We start from the raw sequence: 19,183 nt of genomic DNA on the forward strand, positions 1-19,183 counted from the left end.
AACCCTGCATTGCACTATCACTATAAACCTGCTTGCCACTGCGCTTGTCTTACCCTGCCAAGGACGTCCACAGGGAGTTTAGAATTAAGGAGCACTGGTTTGACCTTATCGCCCGTCAGCATGCCGCCCGCTGGAGAGAGGCTCTCGAAGATGGCATCGAATTTCAGCTTCTCATCAGCCTATATGACACGCACAACATACAAACACATTCATAAATGAGCAATTAAGCAATTGAGGCATTAAACTGAAAGCTTAATCTAATTTATGACTAATTCTAAATACATTTATCGAGCAACTTTATTCTAAATAACCGAACATCTGTTGGCAATATCTGACCTTGACAATCCATGGGCAATCTGTGGGCACAGGGCCAAACTGAAGAGGACTGCTAGTGTCATGCTAGAAGAGACAACAGAAGAACAGCCATTAACTCACAAGAGACATAGAGCCGTTTCCACAACGTAAGCAAATAAAATCACCAACTCAGCAGCTTTTAAGTCATTTGTAATTGTATTCCCAGTTCTCCTTGGCTAATGAAGGACATGTGATGTTGTTTTCCTGGTCTGGTGAAGAGGAAGAGGAAGTTAAGATCTAACTTACAAACTTTGGGGGAGGGACAGCAGTATTTAGGCACTTAAGAGACACTTCAAGTCCATTCTGAGCACACGCCACCAAACGGAGGGCTACAAAAAATTGCTGAGAAGCAACAAACAGACAAATGCAGTTGAGAATGTATAGCTCGAACGATTTTTCTAATAATGAACCATAATGTTTGAAAATACCTGCTTGTTTAGCGAGCCCTTGCGTTCGGAATCTGCTAAGTCCCATATCTGTGGAACAAATTAGCAGCAAGTCGAATCAGTAATCAGTCATTTAGTGCTTTAAGTAAAACACTGCATGACACAATATTGCATGTGCATAACAACCTGTTAATGTTCAAGTAGTTTCAGGGAGAAAGTTTCAATAGAAAGTATTTCTAAAAATGTTTTTGCAAATTAATGTAATGCAAGTAGTAACACAACAAATTGCAGAAAATCAATATAGTGATATTAAGAAGGTAAGTAAATTAAATACACCATCTATCTTTTTCTATTTCAGTCATCTTGATGTTTCCAGCACTCGTCAATCAATTCATTTCCCACACTGCTATATTGGAAGCATGCAATTGCTTATTGACGTTACCTTGCCAAGGACCAGGTCTGCAAGGCCAGATGTCTTTAAGAATAAAGCCGCATCATTAGCTCCTACACACCCACTGCCGGACGGATCTACCTGTGGTGGAATAAAGCATAACAAATATTTAAAGTTTGGGGTCTGTAAGGATTGTTAATGTTTTTGAAAGGAATCTCTTTTGCTCACAAAGGCTGCATTTATTTGATCAAAAATACAATAAAAAAGTAATATTGTGAAATATTACAATTAAGCATAACTGGTTTATATTCTAATATACAGCAGTCAACATTTGAAGTAAATCAAAAAAGTTCATCAAAGTTGTCCTAAGACAAGAACGGGTATTGTTCAAAATTCATGTATAACTTTGATGAAAGGTTTTGATCCACTTCAAATGTTGACTAATGTATTTCAGAATGCATCTTATTTTTGTGATAGCAAAGCTGAATTTTCAGCATCATTCGTCCAGTCTTTAGTGTCACATGATCCTTCAGAAAATTTGCTGCTCAAGAAACATTTCTTATTCGAGGAACAGAAAGTTAAAAATAACAGCATTTATTTGAAACAGAAATCTTCTGTAATAATATAGGCTAAATGTCTTTACTGTTACTTGTTTTGATCAATTTAATGCATTCTTGCTGAATAAAAGTATTCATTTCTTTAAATAAATGAAAAATTCGTACTGACTGACCGGTAGTGTATTTTTCAATAAATATTCTAGAACTGATGGCCGAATCATTCAAACAAAATCCCCAAAACAGAACTGAAGATATTCACTCAAATAGGAAACAAGCAGCAAGATGTTTAAACCATATGCTAGTTCAAACAGGCTGCTTCACTCACCCTGTCCTGTTCAGTTTGCAAACAATTCATCACTAATTCATAGCGGAATCCTTTTACTGAGAGAACGACACTTACGGGAAGCAGAAGCCTCAGAGTGCTTTTAGCTCAAACTGACAATGAGGTGAGGTTTTTATTTCTTTTCTTTCACCAAGTGCTCTATATTTGCCAAAGTGAGACATAACAGAAAACACTGATTAAACGCTTACCTGTCGATAGTATTTCTCATAGACAGGATTCCCACTTGAAAGCTGCAACCAAATGAAACAAAATCTAGTTAAAGTCATTCCAAATACATTGTTTAATCTCTCTAAAACAGGTTCAACTGATAAAACCTTTAATCAATACATAAATAAGCCGATTAAAGAGCACATTCTTCTAAACTGTTGTCTTTCTTGGCAGCATTGATGCATTCAGACCTCTGAAAAAGAAAATGTTAAAACCATCTGGCAACCAGGTGAACATTTATTGAATGGCAATGTGAAAGCAAACGATCTCACAATGACTTTAGAAGTACTCACACACCTTAGCCGTATATAAAGATGTTGATTAAACACCCATGCACACATTAACGGTGGCTTTCTTAAGTCTCCTACCATTCACAACATAACACTGAGCTTTTGTTGAGTTGGGATTCACAATAGTTGAGCAGAGTAACACACATTTGCGCAGCTGACCGCAAGCCAAACCATCGACATTAGGCTTAGTCACGGCCAAAAGGCTAATTTATACCATATGGACGGATCAAGTGAAATGAGACGCATTATAGAGTCCAAATTATTGTTTAAATTGTGTTTTTAGTAAACGTCAAACCCTCTGCCAGTCAAATGCTATTAGAGGGTCATATGATCTTATATATCTGACATCTGCATCATCATGAAGCATAAGGATCAACTTGATTTTCTGGTCATGTTAGGTGGAGAGCTGCCAGATCCCAACTGCTTTTTGGTTGTAGTTCAACAGCTCTGTCTGTCTCCCATCAGGTGGTTACTGGTGCATGCTAATGCGCTAATGCTGGCACATAATATTCAGCAAAGTGCCACCCAACATTTCCTTGTCCCGCTGAGAAAGGAGTAGGAGTTTTTGTAACGCTTCTTAAAGGAAAAAAAAAAACTCTAACCATTTTGGCCTTTCGGGCTGTTGCGAATTCCAATTCATTTCCTGAGACTTATTCTGGCATGTTCTTCTTACAATTACCACGCTCCTACAAAGCAAAGTCTTAGTAAACCATAGTTAAACATACAATGAAAAAAATATCATCTACTAAATCTACAAAACTATCTTGGAATCCTTTTCTCATGCTGTCTTTATGCTGCAAAGTAGAGAAGCTACACAAAAATACCAGAGAAAGTGCATTTACAGACTGTTTAATGCTGCACAAATAGATTTACACATATTACAATTGCAGAAATAATGTGGTGAAATGAATACTGCAAATATACAATTATTAAACACTAATTAATTTATGGAATTTTATGATTATTTTTATACAATTTTATGTAATTGTAAAAAAATATTATATATTCTGTCATGACAATGACAGTTTAAGGCTGCACTAATGTAGCATTTTATTTACACAAATTACTCATTTAAAATTATTAATAGGGTGAAATAAGAATTTGGTCATATCACCCACCCCCCTAACAGAAAGCAGGACAGAACGAAGATATGTCAGACGTGTCTGTTCCTCTTCCTCTGCCTAAAGAGGTAATACTGCAATGCATATTTCATGCATGTGTGCCTTGCTTCTAAAACAGAGCATACTATCAGCTGAATGTGGTCAACTATTCAACCACCCTTTCCATTAGAGAACAGTGTTATTCTTAAAGCAATAAAAAAAGACAACATGCAAAGTGAGGAACATTTCAGACCACCAATCTAATCAATGCATGAATCCCTCTGGACTATTAAAACAGTTATGTGAGTCCATGCATGTAATGGATATGCTGTCAGATCCCCCTATTCTTTTCTTGAACATCTGCATGAGTGTCACTGAAACTATTTCATTAATATTTGCTCATAACATGCTAAGACCACATCAGAAAAAAGTTCATACTTAACTGGATTGAGATTTTTTGACTATTTAAGATGTTATTAAGGCTGTAGCATACAACTTTTTGAAGGCTAATAGTCTGTTTAGCCAGCTAGCGAGTGTCAAATATGCTTTAGCTAGCTGGCTAATTAGTTTCAGACTGTAGCCAAGAGGGAAAAAAAGTTGTTATGGGTAGAATAAATAAATACATAAAAGGGGAAAAGTACACGCTATGACTGAAATAGGGTAGTAAACACCAGATTTGCATAAGATAACGCTTAGTTCCTATAAATTAATGGACGAAGAGAGTAAAAGTGAGCTAGCAGTGTAGCCAAACTTCCTGCTGCTTTGCGATGCCACTAGAAATAGCCTACATGGTTTACTGTACTAAAACACACATTTAATCCAAAAATACCGATGTCAGATATCAGCGAAAGATGACCTTAATATTGTAATTTAAAAGTTAGAGCCATACATCGAAGAAGTATTTATCACTGCAGCATCTCTAATTTTTTATTTAGGCAAAGACATATTTTACAAGCACTTTCACACATTCATAGTCGAGACATGTAAAAATACAAGCTGTTCTTTAAATAATTACAGTCACTTTAGATCATCTTAAGACATGCAAAAGCTGGAAAAATAAATAAATAAAGTTTTATCCACCCTAGTTCAACACTGACACACTAAGCTACGCCCTTACGCAAGTCCCTAAAAGATCACACTGAAACTTTTTCTCTCCCAAAGCAAATGGCTGAAAACAACTTTAAATAGCTGCGACCAGACAACGGAGTGTGATCGTTTTTCGCCCTAAAGCGCACATATAAAGCTCAGCGGATCTGAAAGGCGTGTGAAACGAGCTGGAAAGTGATTTGGAGAGTGTTATATTTGTGTAGAAAGGGAGGTTACCTGAGTCAGGGAGAGACTGGCAGCCATAGTGTTTCAGTTCCCACTAGTTCATCCTGCGTTTCGATAGGCAATGGGCAATATAGGGATGCTACAAAACCTGGTGCTGGATTGCTCTGTGGATTGAGGCTGAATAAAACCAGGCGCTGGATTATTCAGTGGATCTGTAGGCGGTGGGTCACGGCTGATTGGTCCTCCAAGTTCACTGGTGCTCAATGTACAGCCAAATTATGTCCAGCTCCACCTCTATGGGTCTAATGGGTGGAGGGATAGAGTTATGGTTAGGGTGTGGTTGGACCTTCTAGCTATACCTATTACGCCCAAATTACACCCAGAGAGGGGGAGCTGGATTTCACGCGGCTCCACCCATGGCTCGGCACTGCAAAACCACCAGACACTGGACTGGAGTTCTCGGTGGATCAGAGCACCAAAACCTGGTGCGGACTTATCAGTGGATGAGGAGGCGATATGAGCTAATACGAGCGGTTCAGTTTGTAGTGCTAAAAGATCTCAACCTCAAGATTTTCATAATGGAGTTATTTATTTACACAAATTGTGGTTAACTTGTAGAAACTTGTGCTGGTGAATTTAAAACTTGAATTAAATAAACAGTTTTTAATATGTCCATTTCTTTTTCCATTTTTATTTAACTTCATTTTAAAACATATGTTAAATGGTTTTAAATTAAAATTTGTCTGCTAATTTGTGAATTTAAAAGTGATTTATTTACATTATAATGTCTGAATTATTAAATTGATAACATATTCCTCCATTTTACTTTTAAATGCCACTCATAGTCCTCCATACTTGACGAATCACACAACAGATTCAATATTCATGAAGCATGAACGAAATGTACAAAACATAGAAGTACTTTTAACCACAGACCTTATTTTACTTACAAACCTCCAACTGATATTCTAAAAAGTGAACATGTCTGTTGTGAAATGTAATACGCTTCATTGTTTTACTACTAAGTGAAATAAAAAATTCATTCAGTTTCCAAAAAACATTGGAAACCACTGAAATTGAGTTTTGCCACTTTAGTGAAAATAGTGCAGAAGAAATATAAATTATTTAATGTTCTCAAAAAATACAGTCAAGAAAACACTTGAGTATGTTCCTCTTTTTGTAGTTTTATTATTGGACAACAACTGTCATACCAGAGCTTTTCTTCTCAATATGTCAAGGTACATCCTTCAAACACAAAAAGTACAAAATATATCTTTAAAAAAAAGGTCACAATCCATTTTGCTGGGAGAAGTATCTGATTGAAGCAGTACAGCAGTGCAATATTCACAATGGCTGTGAAATCTGTTGGAGAAGTGTTACTAGAATTATAGAAGACTTACCTTGCAACCCCCTTGAAATCTTACACACATTTTTTTTATTTTCCTTACTCCAGCCAGGTCCTTATTACCACATTTGCTGAATAAATCATTCAGCAACTCCGTTGAACCCAAGCAAACAATTTACAGCAACTGAGAGAAATCATTGTTAACCTTGATTCGCTTTCACCACACATTCGGCCAAACACGCAAATTCTTAATTCGATATAAAAGTTTGCTAGCTGACCAGGGCCAGATCAAAACCATATCAGCTTTGTGAGATCCACTGTGTGTTCAGGAAAGTATACAACCAAGAACCTGATCTCTAATAGATTGATATTAAGAGCAAGTACGTGGTTATGAATCTGAGGCTTGGGTTAAGATGAAACATGCAATAAAGTGAGGACTCTCTCTCAAACCCAAAAAACACACACACACACACACACACATAGACGTAAAAATGTGTCAAGCCAAAATGAAACAACCTGCCATATTCTGTAACAGAAGTGAAATGAGAACAAAATGATGGTAACGGTACCTAAAAATTGCTCCACATAATCAATGAAATATAGTAAATGTTCTTTGAGGTAATCATACTAGTTTCTGAGAATTGTAGCTACCAGTTGATGACTGTTATGATTCAAGTTTCATATTACAGAATTTCTTAGGATATCTGACATATGTAAACATGAGCATTGCATTTTTATGGATCGTATCTCACACTACAGACAAAGATTTTCATATTGGTTCCCTTCAAATCTCCCTGACTGAAAACGCTTGGGGGACTTTGCTTGACATCATGCAAATGAAAATTATGAAAAAAGTTAATCTATAAATAGGTTTGTAGAAGTGGAAAGGGACAAAACAATCTTGCCAGATTCATCCGACACACAACAAAAAAGAATGTCCAGCATTAGTCCAGTTCTCTGTATTGTACCCCATTAGTCATGGGACCTTTCTTCACAAGTTCCTGTTGAAATCTACAACTCGTCTTTGAGTTTAGAGTCTGTTTCCTCTTCCTCCTCCTCTTCCTCCTCTTCTTCTTCCTCTTCCTCCTCCTCCTCTTCTTCTTCCTCCTCCTCTTCCTTATCTTCATCTTCCCCTTCATCCTTCACCTCCTCCTTTCTTGTACTTTCCTCTTCCTCACGCTTCTTTCTGTCTTCCTCTTCTTGACTTTCTTTCATTTTCTTCTCAGCATCCTGAGAGGAACAAAAACAACAAAACATAAACATGAGAAATTACTATCAAAAACGACAATTAAGTGGAAAATAATGTAATAGGGAGCAATAATAATCGAAGCAGCGTACCTTTGTGGCACCCCAAGTCTCATCGCCAACCTCTTCTGCCAGTTTGGGGTCATTTGTAATGAGAAAGTTGTCAAAAATTGTGCCAGACTTCACCTAATAAAATAAAATACAAGGAAAGTTGGTTTAAAGCACATCAATAGACAAGTTATTAAATATCTGAAAACTGTAATTGTCTTTGGGACCCAAAGTAAGAAAACTGCTAATGTACCTGCCACAAGTCCAGTCCGATCACTCCGATGCTATCGTATTTATAGATTTCGCTGTCAGCAGTGTACTCTGGGTTATCAATCTCAGGATGCACCCATTTCCCCTTGAAAGCAGGATTGTCAATCTGGTTGGGTTTCCACTCACCCTGGAAAAGATAAAACACTAAATTTCAAAAATAAAACCACAAACAGACCCAGTATTCACTGTGACAAAGCCATGTTTTTAGGTATTATCTGCATCTTTGTTCAATATTTAAGTCAGGTAAAAGCGGAAATTCACCCTATTTTCTAAATGCTATTGATCTTATTCTGAATGAATGATCCATGTATGCATTTCATTAAAAAAAAAGAAAAATAATAATAATGATAAATCTTGTCTAATTTTTTCTTTTTTTAAATTGTAGTTTTTCTGACATATTCTGGACATTTCCAATAATTTTGCTTACATAAATCCTGACCCTTTCTTACAATCAGCCTCAAGCTCACATTCAGATCTATGGAGGCTTGTTTCTGCCGCAAATTAAAATAAATAAATAGTAATTGTGAATCTCAAAATTCAATTTATATCTCACAATTGTGAATTTTTTTCACAATTCCCTCAGAATAGCTTTCATTCATTTCTGCATCCATCCAAGCAATAGAACAAAGACTCAGTCCTAATATTTTTTTTCTTTTTTCGATAAACAATTTCACTCGAATATACAGTACATCACAATATGGAGGAAAAGATCTGTCGCTACTTCCGTTACATGGTGACTAAGTATTTTAAGGGAGGCACAATTAAAGAAAAGTCAGTACCTTGTATTCGGGATTGGTGACCATGGGCGGCTCCCACTCCCCATCCATCTCATCATCCCAGTCATCAGGCTTCTTGGCATCAGGATCAGGGATGTTCTCAGCTTTGTCCCAGTCCTACAGAAACACACAGACAAAGTTTCACAAAGCTGGAACATTTTAGCAAGGAACATATAACTTAATACTGTATATCAGACCAGCTGTTGTTGCAATGATTTACTTGGTGATCTGTGCATATTTATCCCAAACAGTGGCTTATATAAGCAGTTAATCTGTTTTGCGACAAGCAAGACCTGTTTGGTTTCTTGACAAACACCAAGTCCTTACCTCTGGCTTCTTGTCATCAGGGTCATCGATCTTCTCTCTCTCGTCCCAGTCCTCGGGCCTTTTTGCTTCGGGATCCTTGATCTTTTTGGGGGGCAGGACGTCCCAGTCTTCTTCCAGAGATCCAGACTCTACCTTCTTATTATCAATCTTGACTTCATAAGTGTTGTCAGGATTGACAATTAGCGTATACAGGTGGGTGTATTCATCATCCTGGATGACAAAATACATGGTATATGAGCTAGTAGGAGTGGTGCCATGGTGCATTATGGGACAAAAAATAAATGAACAATAGGATTACCTTGCATCTAATGTCTTTGTTGATCAAATGATTTTTGCCTTTGTAATTGAAGATTACATGTACTTTCTTGGTGCCAGGGCCACAGATGTCAGGACCTAGAATAGATAAACGTGTGGGTTAAATCATCTTGTGCTTCCAAATGCACATGACTGGTCTGATTTCACATCAGATTTAAGATGCTCATTAATAGAGACAAGTGATTAATGAAATACTCACCAAACATGATATTATAGGTGGAATCTCCATGCATATCTTCCTGTTTGAGGTCTGATGGGAAAAGTTTGATGTAGCCTCCACCACAATCAATGCTCTGTTCATGTTTTACAGAGAACTGGATCACGAGGGGCTCATCCTTGTTGTTGAAGTCAGCAAAGCGGGATGAAAGTGCGTAGAAATGAGCATCCTGACTGGTCTGAAGACCTGAAAGTTCACAATATGATACCTGAGTAACAGCAACCATAACTCAAACTTTTCAGTTATTAAAATCATCTGACAAATAGGGCTGCAACTAATGTTTATTTTGATAATTAATCTGTCGATTATTTCTTCAGTTAATACGATTAAAAATCTACAAAATATTATTCAAAAAGATATTTAAAAATAAAATAATTGTAATACATTTACAGAATTGTTATTCCACATTCTGTCCAATGCTGTCCTACAAACAATGTGCAATTCAAATGCAATGAAAACAAAAATAGTGTACTATGGTAATAATGTACTATGGTAGGCTATGTGCAATTAAACATTGTACAAAAATGGGCTAAAATTTCAATTGATTGCTTACCAGTTGAAAGTAGAAGTTAAAATCAGTAAATTAAAAATGACAATAATGAAAAACAAATGATTAAATGTTAAATGGCATGACTCAAGGTAGGAGGAACATGCATTCAATCATCTGAACATATTACATTTTTACTCCATTATGATATTCTCTTTACTGCTTTCATAAAAAACACAATTCTACATGTAACATTTAATGTCTAACAAGAAGAAAAATGCTCATTGTACTGCGCTCTATGTATAGTCCACAGATGCGATTAATTGATAACCAAATTCGTTGCCGATTATTTTCATTGGCAATCTTATTGACAAGTTGTTGCAGCCCTACTGGTGAGGACAGTTTCTTTCCTGTCTTGAGGTATTCCTGCTTTTTCAAGTATTATAGACCTTCTTGGCTGCAGATGGTATTAAGGGGAAGGACAAGTACTGTGTAGTGCAAGATGAGTCATCAATATTTTGCACGACAAATTTAAATGTGAAATATCTGCTTAGTGTCAAATATGTCAATGTTTAGGAGTACACTAGAAAGGCCTACAATGCGAACACACATGGAATAAACCCACAAAACTCTCATTTTGATTTCATGTGGTCTTTAAATGCATGATGAATCTTGTGACAAAGGCACACAATGCTCAATTTCAGCAATGCATGAAGTTGGTTATACAAATTGGACTAGATTTAATCTGTGGCAGGGCAACTGGCCCTACTACACGTGGCTTTGTAATGTTTTGAAACAGTAAATATCAGATGGTGTGTGACCTGTCTACAGCTCAGTAGAGCAGAGGGCATTACGTCACATACCGTAGCCCCTCCCCCCGCGTATTATTTAGTGCGTAAAATAATGAGGAAACCACAAATTCAAGCAAAGCAGTCAATTACCTCATGCATGTAACAAATAAAGCATCACTTACCCTTATCTTTCTCGGCATCGCCATAAAATCTGCCTGCAGAGAGCACAAACTGGCCGTAGTCGGATTTATGCTTGGATTCAATCCATCGGCTCCTCCAGGTGTCTGAAATGTGCATGTGACATGAATGTGAAATCAAAACCATTATCAGCATGCATAATTATGAGTAAAATCAGATTAAATCAGGCACGTTTGTTCAACCGACAGTCATTCACACTTGCTGCCTTGACTATTTGTTATAAGATAACCTATTTAAACCAATACTTTAATATTTTTAATTATTATTTTGCTATTGTTGTTGTTATAATTTAATGAATACAACCCACCATTGTTGCCAAGCCATTGCAACAGCATATGGTGACTCCACCACATCAAATGTCAAGTCTATGGTGAATCCATCACATGCTCGAAAGCCACACAAAGCATACATCATTTACAAAAAGCATAAAACAAAAATTTTTCAAACTCACCTCCGTCTTCAAATTGCTCTCGGAAATAAACAGATGATTCTGCAGCTATCAAAGCGATGGACACGGCCATAAACAGTAGGGATAACGTTGTCATTTTGCAGTCAAATATATTCCCCGTTAAGGAGGGGTGGAATAGTGAAATATAAGAATAAGAAAATATGTTTTAAAAAGAAATATTAGGCTTGTATATTATGAGCTCTGTTTGGATCTTTACATGCCTGCAAAATCACTGTGCGCTGCTGCTATCATTCGCACAGTCTCGCCTCTAGACTGAGAACAGATGGCTGGCTCTGATTGGACGGCGGGTGGAGACGATAGCGTCACACCGGTCAGCCAATCAGATAATTTCCCGAAAGCCGTGGAAAGTCCTTTCTGGCCAATGCCAGCTGACCACGCGTTTGGCAGACACTAGTAATGGGAATTGGAAAGACTCGTTTGAGCGAATCGGTTCAATGAACCAGTTTAAAAAACGGATTCAGTGCTTGCTTACGTTTTTTCTTAAGTTCTTGACCTTAAGCAGTTGTATTTTACAAGATATAAAATCTTCTAATAAAGCCATATGTAGGTATATTGTTGTGCAGATTTTAAAACCAGTTATACGCGGTTTTAGGTTAAGAGTTAGGCGTTACCCTGTTTTAGCAAGTTTTAATAAAATGTTATATTACAACCAAGTCTGTATCGTATATATGTTCATGAAACTGTCATAGAATCAAGTTGTGATTATTACTGAATATTTCCAGTAGCTTTATTTATGCTATTAAAGAGACGGTGCTTGGTTCTATGAATGAATTGTTTACTCGAAAATTGCTCGTGACTCAGCTCGATTCATGAACGAATCGTACAATTCGATTCGTAAATAGTTGTTTACTTCTGACCATTTTACAGTCTATGCTTCTGACTCAGGTTCAGCCCGTTCATTAAAAAGATTGAACCCTCAGGCTTAAACACTATAGAAATATGCTTATAAGAGGAACAAGATTACTTGTTAATGGATTTTTATTTTCCGTTTTTTATTAAAGGAAACAAGTGATTTAGTTGTTTGCAAAATCTATATAGAAATAATGTCAAGAGTTTTGAGAGCACATGTAACTTTTATTTCGTTCTTTTTTTTCCACCTCAAATATCAGTAACAAGGGCATTTAACAATTTTCCACTGGTGTTATAAATGGGAAATGGTAATGCAGAATTTAAGCTTGCTCAAACAAAAATAACAAACAATAGGCACCTTTTTGGTATCACTTGCCTGATATTATTCGTAGACAAAACCTTTACAAAAGTTTATAATTTTAGCTGGTGACATAAAATCTAGTTCTTTCAGTAACATTATCAGGGCTGACAAGTAAAATCAAAAAGCCAATGTGCTAAGGAAATGACCAAAGATGCATGTTTCTATAGCATGACAACTGTCTTGAGTACAGCGAATAAGTTAATTTAACAAATGGGCAAACTACAAAACAATACATACAGGCCTGTGAGGGGGGAAAATAGTGCATTACATCAAGCCTCAAATGTAAAGCAATGATTTCTTCAATCTCATGTTTATCAAACATGTCACTCTAGCTCTATTTTCTACCTACATAAATTTGAGTGGCACATCTTCATCTTTTCCCCAACAACTCAAATCATTTTCACATCAGAATGTGTTCAAAATGGAAACATCAATTAACACAAACAAAAAACCCAAGTGACAATTAATTGAGTTCCAATAAAAAAAAAAACACAACACCTTAAGATACACAACACACACAAAGTATACAATAAATGTATTAAACATTTGTTAATTTTAAGACATGTCTTGAAATTGTGATCATTAATGCAGACAATGATTACAGAAATATGCCAAAAATGTACCACGTTCTTAAACAGCCACTTTAAAAAAAACATTCCAGATTAAATAAAAATTTAGCTTCTTAGTGGCATACAGTCAATCCCAACAAAAAAATGACTGTGGAAACAAACTAAAATACATTTGGCAATAATACTTACATGGAAAGCCAATCAATTCCCACTTTACTTTTTTTTCCTATTCAATATCTTGTTTAGCTCAGAAATACATCTTATGGAAGTAAAAAAGAGCAATTCCCAAATGTTAATAAACATTGTGGTTCTGCCTGCTTGAATAATAGCCTTCCATTGTAAGTGTATTACTGTAAATAAAATATTAAGTTGGTTAAGTTCAGATCAATACATGTAATGTTGCTTGCCTGGGAGAAGTAGCTAAGATAGATGTACATAAAAAGTTCTTAAATATCATTACAGTAGGGTTTGTCATGAGCAAGCTCTTTTGTTCCTGTCCTTTCTCTCAGAGTGTAAGATATAGAGTTGAAACTGTGTTTTTTTTCTCTGCATTGTCAGTGTTGTATAATTTGCATTTCCGATATCAGCAGTCATTTCTGCTTCATTCAAGTATATTCTGTTTCTTTAATCTGGGATTTTGTGTAACGCTCTGTTATGGTAGAAAGAAATTGATCCTTTGAGGAATGGATTTGCAGCCCTGTGCAGAGAAGAGTTTCTCCTCCTTAGGAACATACAGCATGGCTTTGGCCACTTCATCCAGCGTTCCCTCATCCGGCTGAAGGCCACGAGCTGCATATGCATCATGTGCACACAGTTTCACATGCCGGTACTCCAGCGGCAAGAATGGTACAAAGAAGTCAATAAGATGGCCTGACATCAGCTCGCTCTGTGCAAAACCTCCTGGACAGGTGAAAAACATATATGAAAATCTCAGACTAAAGATATAGATCTGCATGTATATAGCTGTAAAAGGGGATGAATTTAAATATGCATCATCTCTGAGACATTTGTTCATGTAAAGTTACCAACAGCACAGCTAATAAAAATACAAAAATGGTGACCCCATCTCACACAATAGTAAAAAAAAAAAAAAAAACATATATGGATATTAAGCAACCAGATATGTTCTGTTATGATGTGTTTGTCTGTGTGCAGCTACCTTCTGCCTCCATGGCTTCAGCCCGCAGAAGATGTTCCAAGTCTTCCATGCCGATATCTTCCCTATTCTGTCCCGAGTGCCAGAAATCCAGTGCCACCTCATTGATGGCAGCACCACCGATATTGCTAAAGCATGACATTAAGGACACATTAATAACACAAGCCAAATTGTGCGGACATAATGTTTGGTCAGGCTGTAATACAAATTCATTATGAACATATGCAGAAACATTTATTTTATAGTTAATGTATGCATTTTCTGCGTAGTATAATTAAACCTGTAGCTGTAGTTTGCCTTTTGGTTTTGTTTTGTCATATTTAAAATATTTACCTCATATTTCGATGGTTTAATCAAACTTTTAATGTTATTAAAAACAAATATCCCCTCCAAACATCACTTTTGACCACTACTGTATATCATACATCTACATACACCTTGCAGAACCTGGAAAATGTTAATTGGATCTTTTTTTTCTTCTTTTTTTTTTTAAGATTCTGAAAGGTGTAAGTAAACATATGATTGTTATTTATGTGGGCAGTTTCCTACATTCCTAGAAGAACCATGCTTAAGAACTGCAAGATAAATGAGTACCATGGACAACTAATGGCTGTATGAAGCCAACACACCAACCTGAGGAACAGAAATATGGCTCTCCTATAGCTGACCCCATCCACATTATCATAGTGGTCCATGTAGGGCTTTATGGCGTCGATGAGACCTGGATGAAGCTTTTCTGCCTCATCAAAGATAAAGAGAGTCTGTGGGCACCGCAGAACCATGTCTCGAATGGCTTCTCTCAGTTGGCCCTAGTCGCAAACACACCCACACAAATACAAACACTGACCGTGAAGTTCAGGATCCCCGGACACGTACGTGCATATTTCAAAATTTGGACAGGAAAGAATCAATTGTACACAATGTAATTTCTCTGTTCGCTGAATCAGCTTTTCTAACTGAACTATCCAAGTGTATCAAGGTTGAATTGCATAATCATACAATCGTACCACAGCTTTAATGGCAGCGGTCCAATAAACATTTCCCAGAAGCCCAAATGATGTGATTGTATTGGACCCCTGCTTACGTGAGCCTGATTTTTTTTTCAAACTAAATATATCCAAGCAGATGAATTATAGTAAAAACAGCAAACATTATACTAATGTTTCAGATTATAATGTATCCAAAGACTAAAACTTTGTTTGTAATAAGTGGACTAAATCAACAGACGACTACTGAATAAGACCAAATGACCTGGACAGCCATGTGCATGTCAACCGTTGAAACTTTGCTCACCTTGTACACGTCCACCAATCTCGCGTGAGGGAAGTGGAATGGGGCAATGAACAAACGCACACATTCACTCTTTATACCATCCCGGTAAAGGTTGTCCGCTACTATCCGAGCCACAAAGTTCTTGCCTGTCCCAGACCAGCCGTGAAAGGACAGAGTCAGTGGTTTGTTGGACTCAGGGTTTTTGATGAATCCTTGAATGGCTTTCAGAACCACAGACTGGGCCAGGTGCTGCCCGTGGAGATTCACCTGTAGATCTCTCTCCAATCCTGAACACACATCCATATGCATAGGTCAAGGAAAAAAGAGAAAATGTTTCTTTGTAGTCAACAAGATAATATAGCAAATTTTCTATGCACAAAAAGCTCTATCCATTGTTCACAAATTTAATGTTAAGGGTTCTCAGTTTTGACCAGTGTATTTTTATTTGAGGTTGCCAGATCACTTCTTCATAAAAATTATTAATAATTATAATAAAATAATGCATGCACGACATTGATGGCTCTACCTGTGATGTTATTTGTAATCCTACAGTCCCCTGAATCACAGCACTGACCCAGGCTGCAGTACCAAGCAGTCAGCATGCCAGTGTAGTACTGGGGAAACCCTGACCAAATGTTGCCAGTAGGCACTTAAAAGAAGAGGGTTACACAAGTCTGTAGTGGGTTACATTACAGTCATTTCAAATACTGCCATTATTCAAAACGAGACTCTAATACTACAACATAAAATGCATTTTTATTATAATGCATAAAAAATTAATTAATGCATAAATGTCATTATTTATTAATAATAAATTCATGCATTATGATATATATAATGAATACACTATTCTGTTAAGTACAGATTAGGAAATTTAAACATGTATTTATGAAAATAATTTGCAGCAAAATACACGAAAAAACGTTGTTTATCCAAAATCTATATAACATATTGTACTTTATAACACATCAAATATATCTTTATATTAATCTGTATTATAGCTTTACCTTGTTGTGTCGCATCATCCTGGTGTGGTTGGCAGTCCCCTTCCCATATATTGCAATAGATATAATTAAAATAATAGGTAGAAACATTTGAAATGCTTTCGAATTGAAAAAAATCGGCATCAGCCGAACCAGCCAGGAGTGAGAGCAAGAAGACTACGATTGAAAACATCGGTGCCGACAGAAATATAGATCTTGCAAAGATTGTAACATTGAGCTATTAGATGTAACTGTAGAGTCCATTTATATATACATTGGAGTCTCATTGACGGCAGGCCGCACAAGAAATGAGACGAGAACTGGAATGAGACGTCACGGTCTTCATTGTAATAGTGGAATGAGCGAGCACAGGGAATGAGGCTGGGCGGTAGAACAAAATGGGTTAAAGTGGGCGGTGCTTAGCGCAGTTAAAAAAAGAAAAAGAGGGTATTTTCCCCCTTTAATTTTTTATCACTCCAATGACTAATAAAAACTAAATTACTAAACAATTACGACTAAAATAATTTTTTTTTAATTGTAATTTCCAGTTAACGTAGCACGTTGGCGTTGTCACGTGGTAACGGTTCAAATTCTAAGCGTTGAGCAGTCCGGACCAACCGCTGCAGTTTAGGATAACTTGATATTTTTTCATGCGGTCCAAAATCAATGTGCTGAATTTGGACAGTATACTACGATTACTATATCTGCCACGTAAACAGTATACGAAGAGGTCTGTCTACGTGTCAATGCTAGGTACAAAGGGAAAAAAGCTCTGGTATTTTTTTTTTGCCTTATTTCAATGGGCAAATCCTGGACTTATCAGTTAACAAATACTAACATAATGACTTAGTAAATTCTTTACCATTTAGAAGCAATTAACTCCCATAGAATAGTTCAAAATAATTGAAGCTTTATATTTAAGAGAATTTGTCTTAAGTATAGAAACCCCATTCTGTATCAAATTGCAGCTACCAAATACCCGAGAGGTCTTTTAAAGGATCAACCAACCCACAAATGGATCACAAGTAAAGCATTTTTTTTTTAAATTGAATGAGCTTCGGTTTTAATACCACTTTATTTAAGTAATGACACTTTACAAACTTGCACAAAAAAAAATTCTCAAAGATTTAATAACAAATGGGATAAGTGACAATAGGGATAAATGACTTAAACGCCACAAGAACTGAAGCTCTGGAACAATTCAGAAGAGAACAGCAATGCAGACTGCGATTCTGAAAGAGGGAAAGAGAAAAAGCAGATTTAATAAAGAAAACACAAACATCAAGGTCCAAGTGGTGTCAGTCAACCTCAGACAATATGGAACGGTAAGGAGTATAATCAGCAGATTCATTTGGCAGAATCATGTCATCACAGGTTGCAAAAACAATAAAGAAATGCCTGTGACATGAGTTATACCTTATGATTCCATGACGTCCAAGAGCAATCCAGGATGATCTTGAGCTCCTAAAAACAGCACACCAGCAGTTAATTGGACAGTCAACATTTGGCCCCACCTAGGACCTGGGTTTAATCAGTCAATGGCTGCATTTACACTACAGGTAGGCCTGTCAAAATTACTTGTTGGGATATGTTGTACCAGAAATAAGTGAAATTGTCATTTAAGAATTGAATGCCACTGAATATATTCATAAGCATAATACAAGTAGGCTTAATGCAAACTTAATTCGTAACACTTAAATGGTAATGTCAATTAAATATCCTTAAATTAACAAACAAGAGTACACAAGTAGAAAAAAACCCATCACGTTATGCACAAGATGCGAGCACAACGGTCAAACGTCTGTTTACATAGAAAAACAAATGGAAAAACCATGCAGTGGAATAAAAAAAGCATTCTGCTAGAATGTGGCAGATGCGAGAGTCAAGTTCATCCCGTGTGAAACTGCCTTAACAGCTGTGAGCATGCACCAGCCGATATATTGATTATCGTGATGCCCAATTCCCATTTACTGACTAGATCCACATTTGATGACCAGCTTTTTTTTTTTTTTACCATCTGCTATCTACAGTTACACTATACTTGGCAAAACAACCCAAGGTAGACATAAGGGATGCTCATTTTGTTTCCCCCCTTAACTGACGACATTAACTGGTAACCGACAAGATTACATTAGAATTTAAATTATGTTATATTAAATGAACTTGAACTATGCAATGTAGATACAGCCAAAGACTGTCCACATTGTGAGCTCAGGTCAAATATTTGAAAAGCATCAAACCCAACTACAGAAAATGCATGTTTGCAAACAAACCAACCTGTAAAAGAGCAGTTCAGAAGAGACAAGCAATGCAGTTGACGCCATTCTGTAAGGGGGAGAGGAAAAGCAGATTTAAAAACTAAAATAAACAAACATCAAGGTCCAAGTGGTGTCAGTCAACCTCAGAAAATATGGAACGGTAAGGAGTATAATCAGCAGATTCATTTGGCAGAATCATGTCATCACAGGTTGCAAGAAACAAGAAAAGAAAAAAAGTGATGGTCATACCTGATACGATGATTTTTCAGAGCAATACTGGATAATCTTGAACACCTTAATAAAAAATAAGGCACACCAGCCGTTAATTGGTCACAGAGTCAACATTT

General features: G+C 36.6%; 3 protein-coding genes across 3 annotated transcripts in view; all 3 read right to left on the minus strand.

Moving 5' to 3' along the window:
• eps15 (epidermal growth factor receptor pathway substrate 15) overlaps window positions 1-5,156 on the minus strand; it is a 28,312-nt gene extending 23,156 nt beyond the window's left edge. The window contains exons 1-7 of the mRNA XM_082188269.1: window positions 4,952-5,156; window positions 2,220-2,261; window positions 1,183-1,272; window positions 783-830; window positions 601-696; window positions 337-399; window positions 54-179 (exon numbers count right to left, since the gene is read on the minus strand). Of these exons, the coding sequence (XP_082044395.1) occupies window positions 54-179; window positions 337-399; window positions 601-696; window positions 783-830; window positions 1,183-1,272; window positions 2,220-2,261; window positions 4,952-4,978 (492 nt within the window). The 5' untranslated portion in view covers window positions 4,979-5,156. The remainder of the gene's footprint in view (window positions 1-53; window positions 180-336; window positions 400-600; window positions 697-782; window positions 831-1,182; window positions 1,273-2,219; window positions 2,262-4,951) is intronic.
• Window positions 5,157-6,064: 908 nt separating this feature from the next.
• On the minus strand, window positions 6,065-11,639 carry LOC309512625 (calreticulin-like). The gene is made up of 9 exons (XM_082188319.1): window positions 11,371-11,639; window positions 10,904-11,005; window positions 9,426-9,629; window positions 9,210-9,304; window positions 8,912-9,121; window positions 8,588-8,701; window positions 7,792-7,935; window positions 7,584-7,676; window positions 6,065-7,475 (listed from the first exon to the last, which is right to left on the minus strand). The coding sequence occupies exons 1-9, from the start codon at window positions 11,462-11,464 to the stop codon at window positions 7,257-7,259; spliced, it is 1,275 nt and encodes a 424-aa protein (XP_082044445.1). The 5' UTR covers window positions 11,465-11,639; the 3' UTR covers window positions 6,065-7,256.
• An 802-nt stretch (window positions 11,640-12,441) lies between these two features.
• On the minus strand, window positions 12,442-17,032 carry tor3a (torsin family 3, member A). Its single transcript, XM_082188322.1, has 6 exons — window positions 16,603-17,032; window positions 16,122-16,244; window positions 15,617-15,882; window positions 14,957-15,132; window positions 14,327-14,451; window positions 12,442-14,067 (listed from the first exon to the last, which is right to left on the minus strand). Exons 1-6 carry the CDS (start codon window positions 16,769-16,771, stop codon window positions 13,820-13,822), a joined length of 1,107 nt encoding a protein of 368 aa, XP_082044448.1. The 5' UTR covers window positions 16,772-17,032; the 3' UTR covers window positions 12,442-13,819.
• Window positions 17,033-19,183: the final 2,151 nt, after the last annotated feature.

This window comes from Leuciscus leuciscus, assembly GCF_965113295.1.
Source record: "Leuciscus leuciscus genome assembly, chromosome: 13".
Lineage (NCBI taxonomy): Eukaryota > Metazoa > Chordata > Actinopteri > Cypriniformes > Leuciscidae > Leuciscus > Leuciscus leuciscus.

What these genes read in the sequence shown, in the direction of transcription:
- LOC309512625 (XM_082188319.1), bottom strand. Translation starts at nt 11,464, where the DNA reads ATGACAACGTTATCCCTACTGTTTATGGCCGTGTCCATCGCTTTGATA. An exon ending in CTGATGACAAGAAGCCAGAG is followed by an intron (nt 8,702 to 8,911) that starts GTAAGGACTTGG and finishes GTGTTTCTGTAG; the next exon opens with GACTGGGACAAAGCTGAGAA. An exon ending in TCGGACTGGACTTGTGGCAG is followed by an intron (nt 7,677 to 7,791) that starts GTACATTAGCAG and finishes TTATTTTATTAG; the next exon opens with GTGAAGTCTGGCACAATTTT.
- tor3a (XM_082188322.1), bottom strand. Translation starts at nt 16,771, where the DNA reads ATGTTTTCAATCGTAGTCTTCTTGCTCTCACTCCTGGCTGGTTCGGCT. An exon ending in GCCATATTTCTGTTCCTCAG is followed by an intron (nt 14,452 to 14,956) that starts GTTGGTGTGTTG and finishes GTCATGCTTTAG; the next exon opens with CAATATCGGTGGTGCTGCCA. An exon ending in TGAAGCCATGGAGGCAGAAG is followed by an intron (nt 14,068 to 14,326) that starts GTAGCTGCACAC and finishes TCACCTGTCCAG; the next exon opens with GAGGTTTTGCACAGAGCGAG.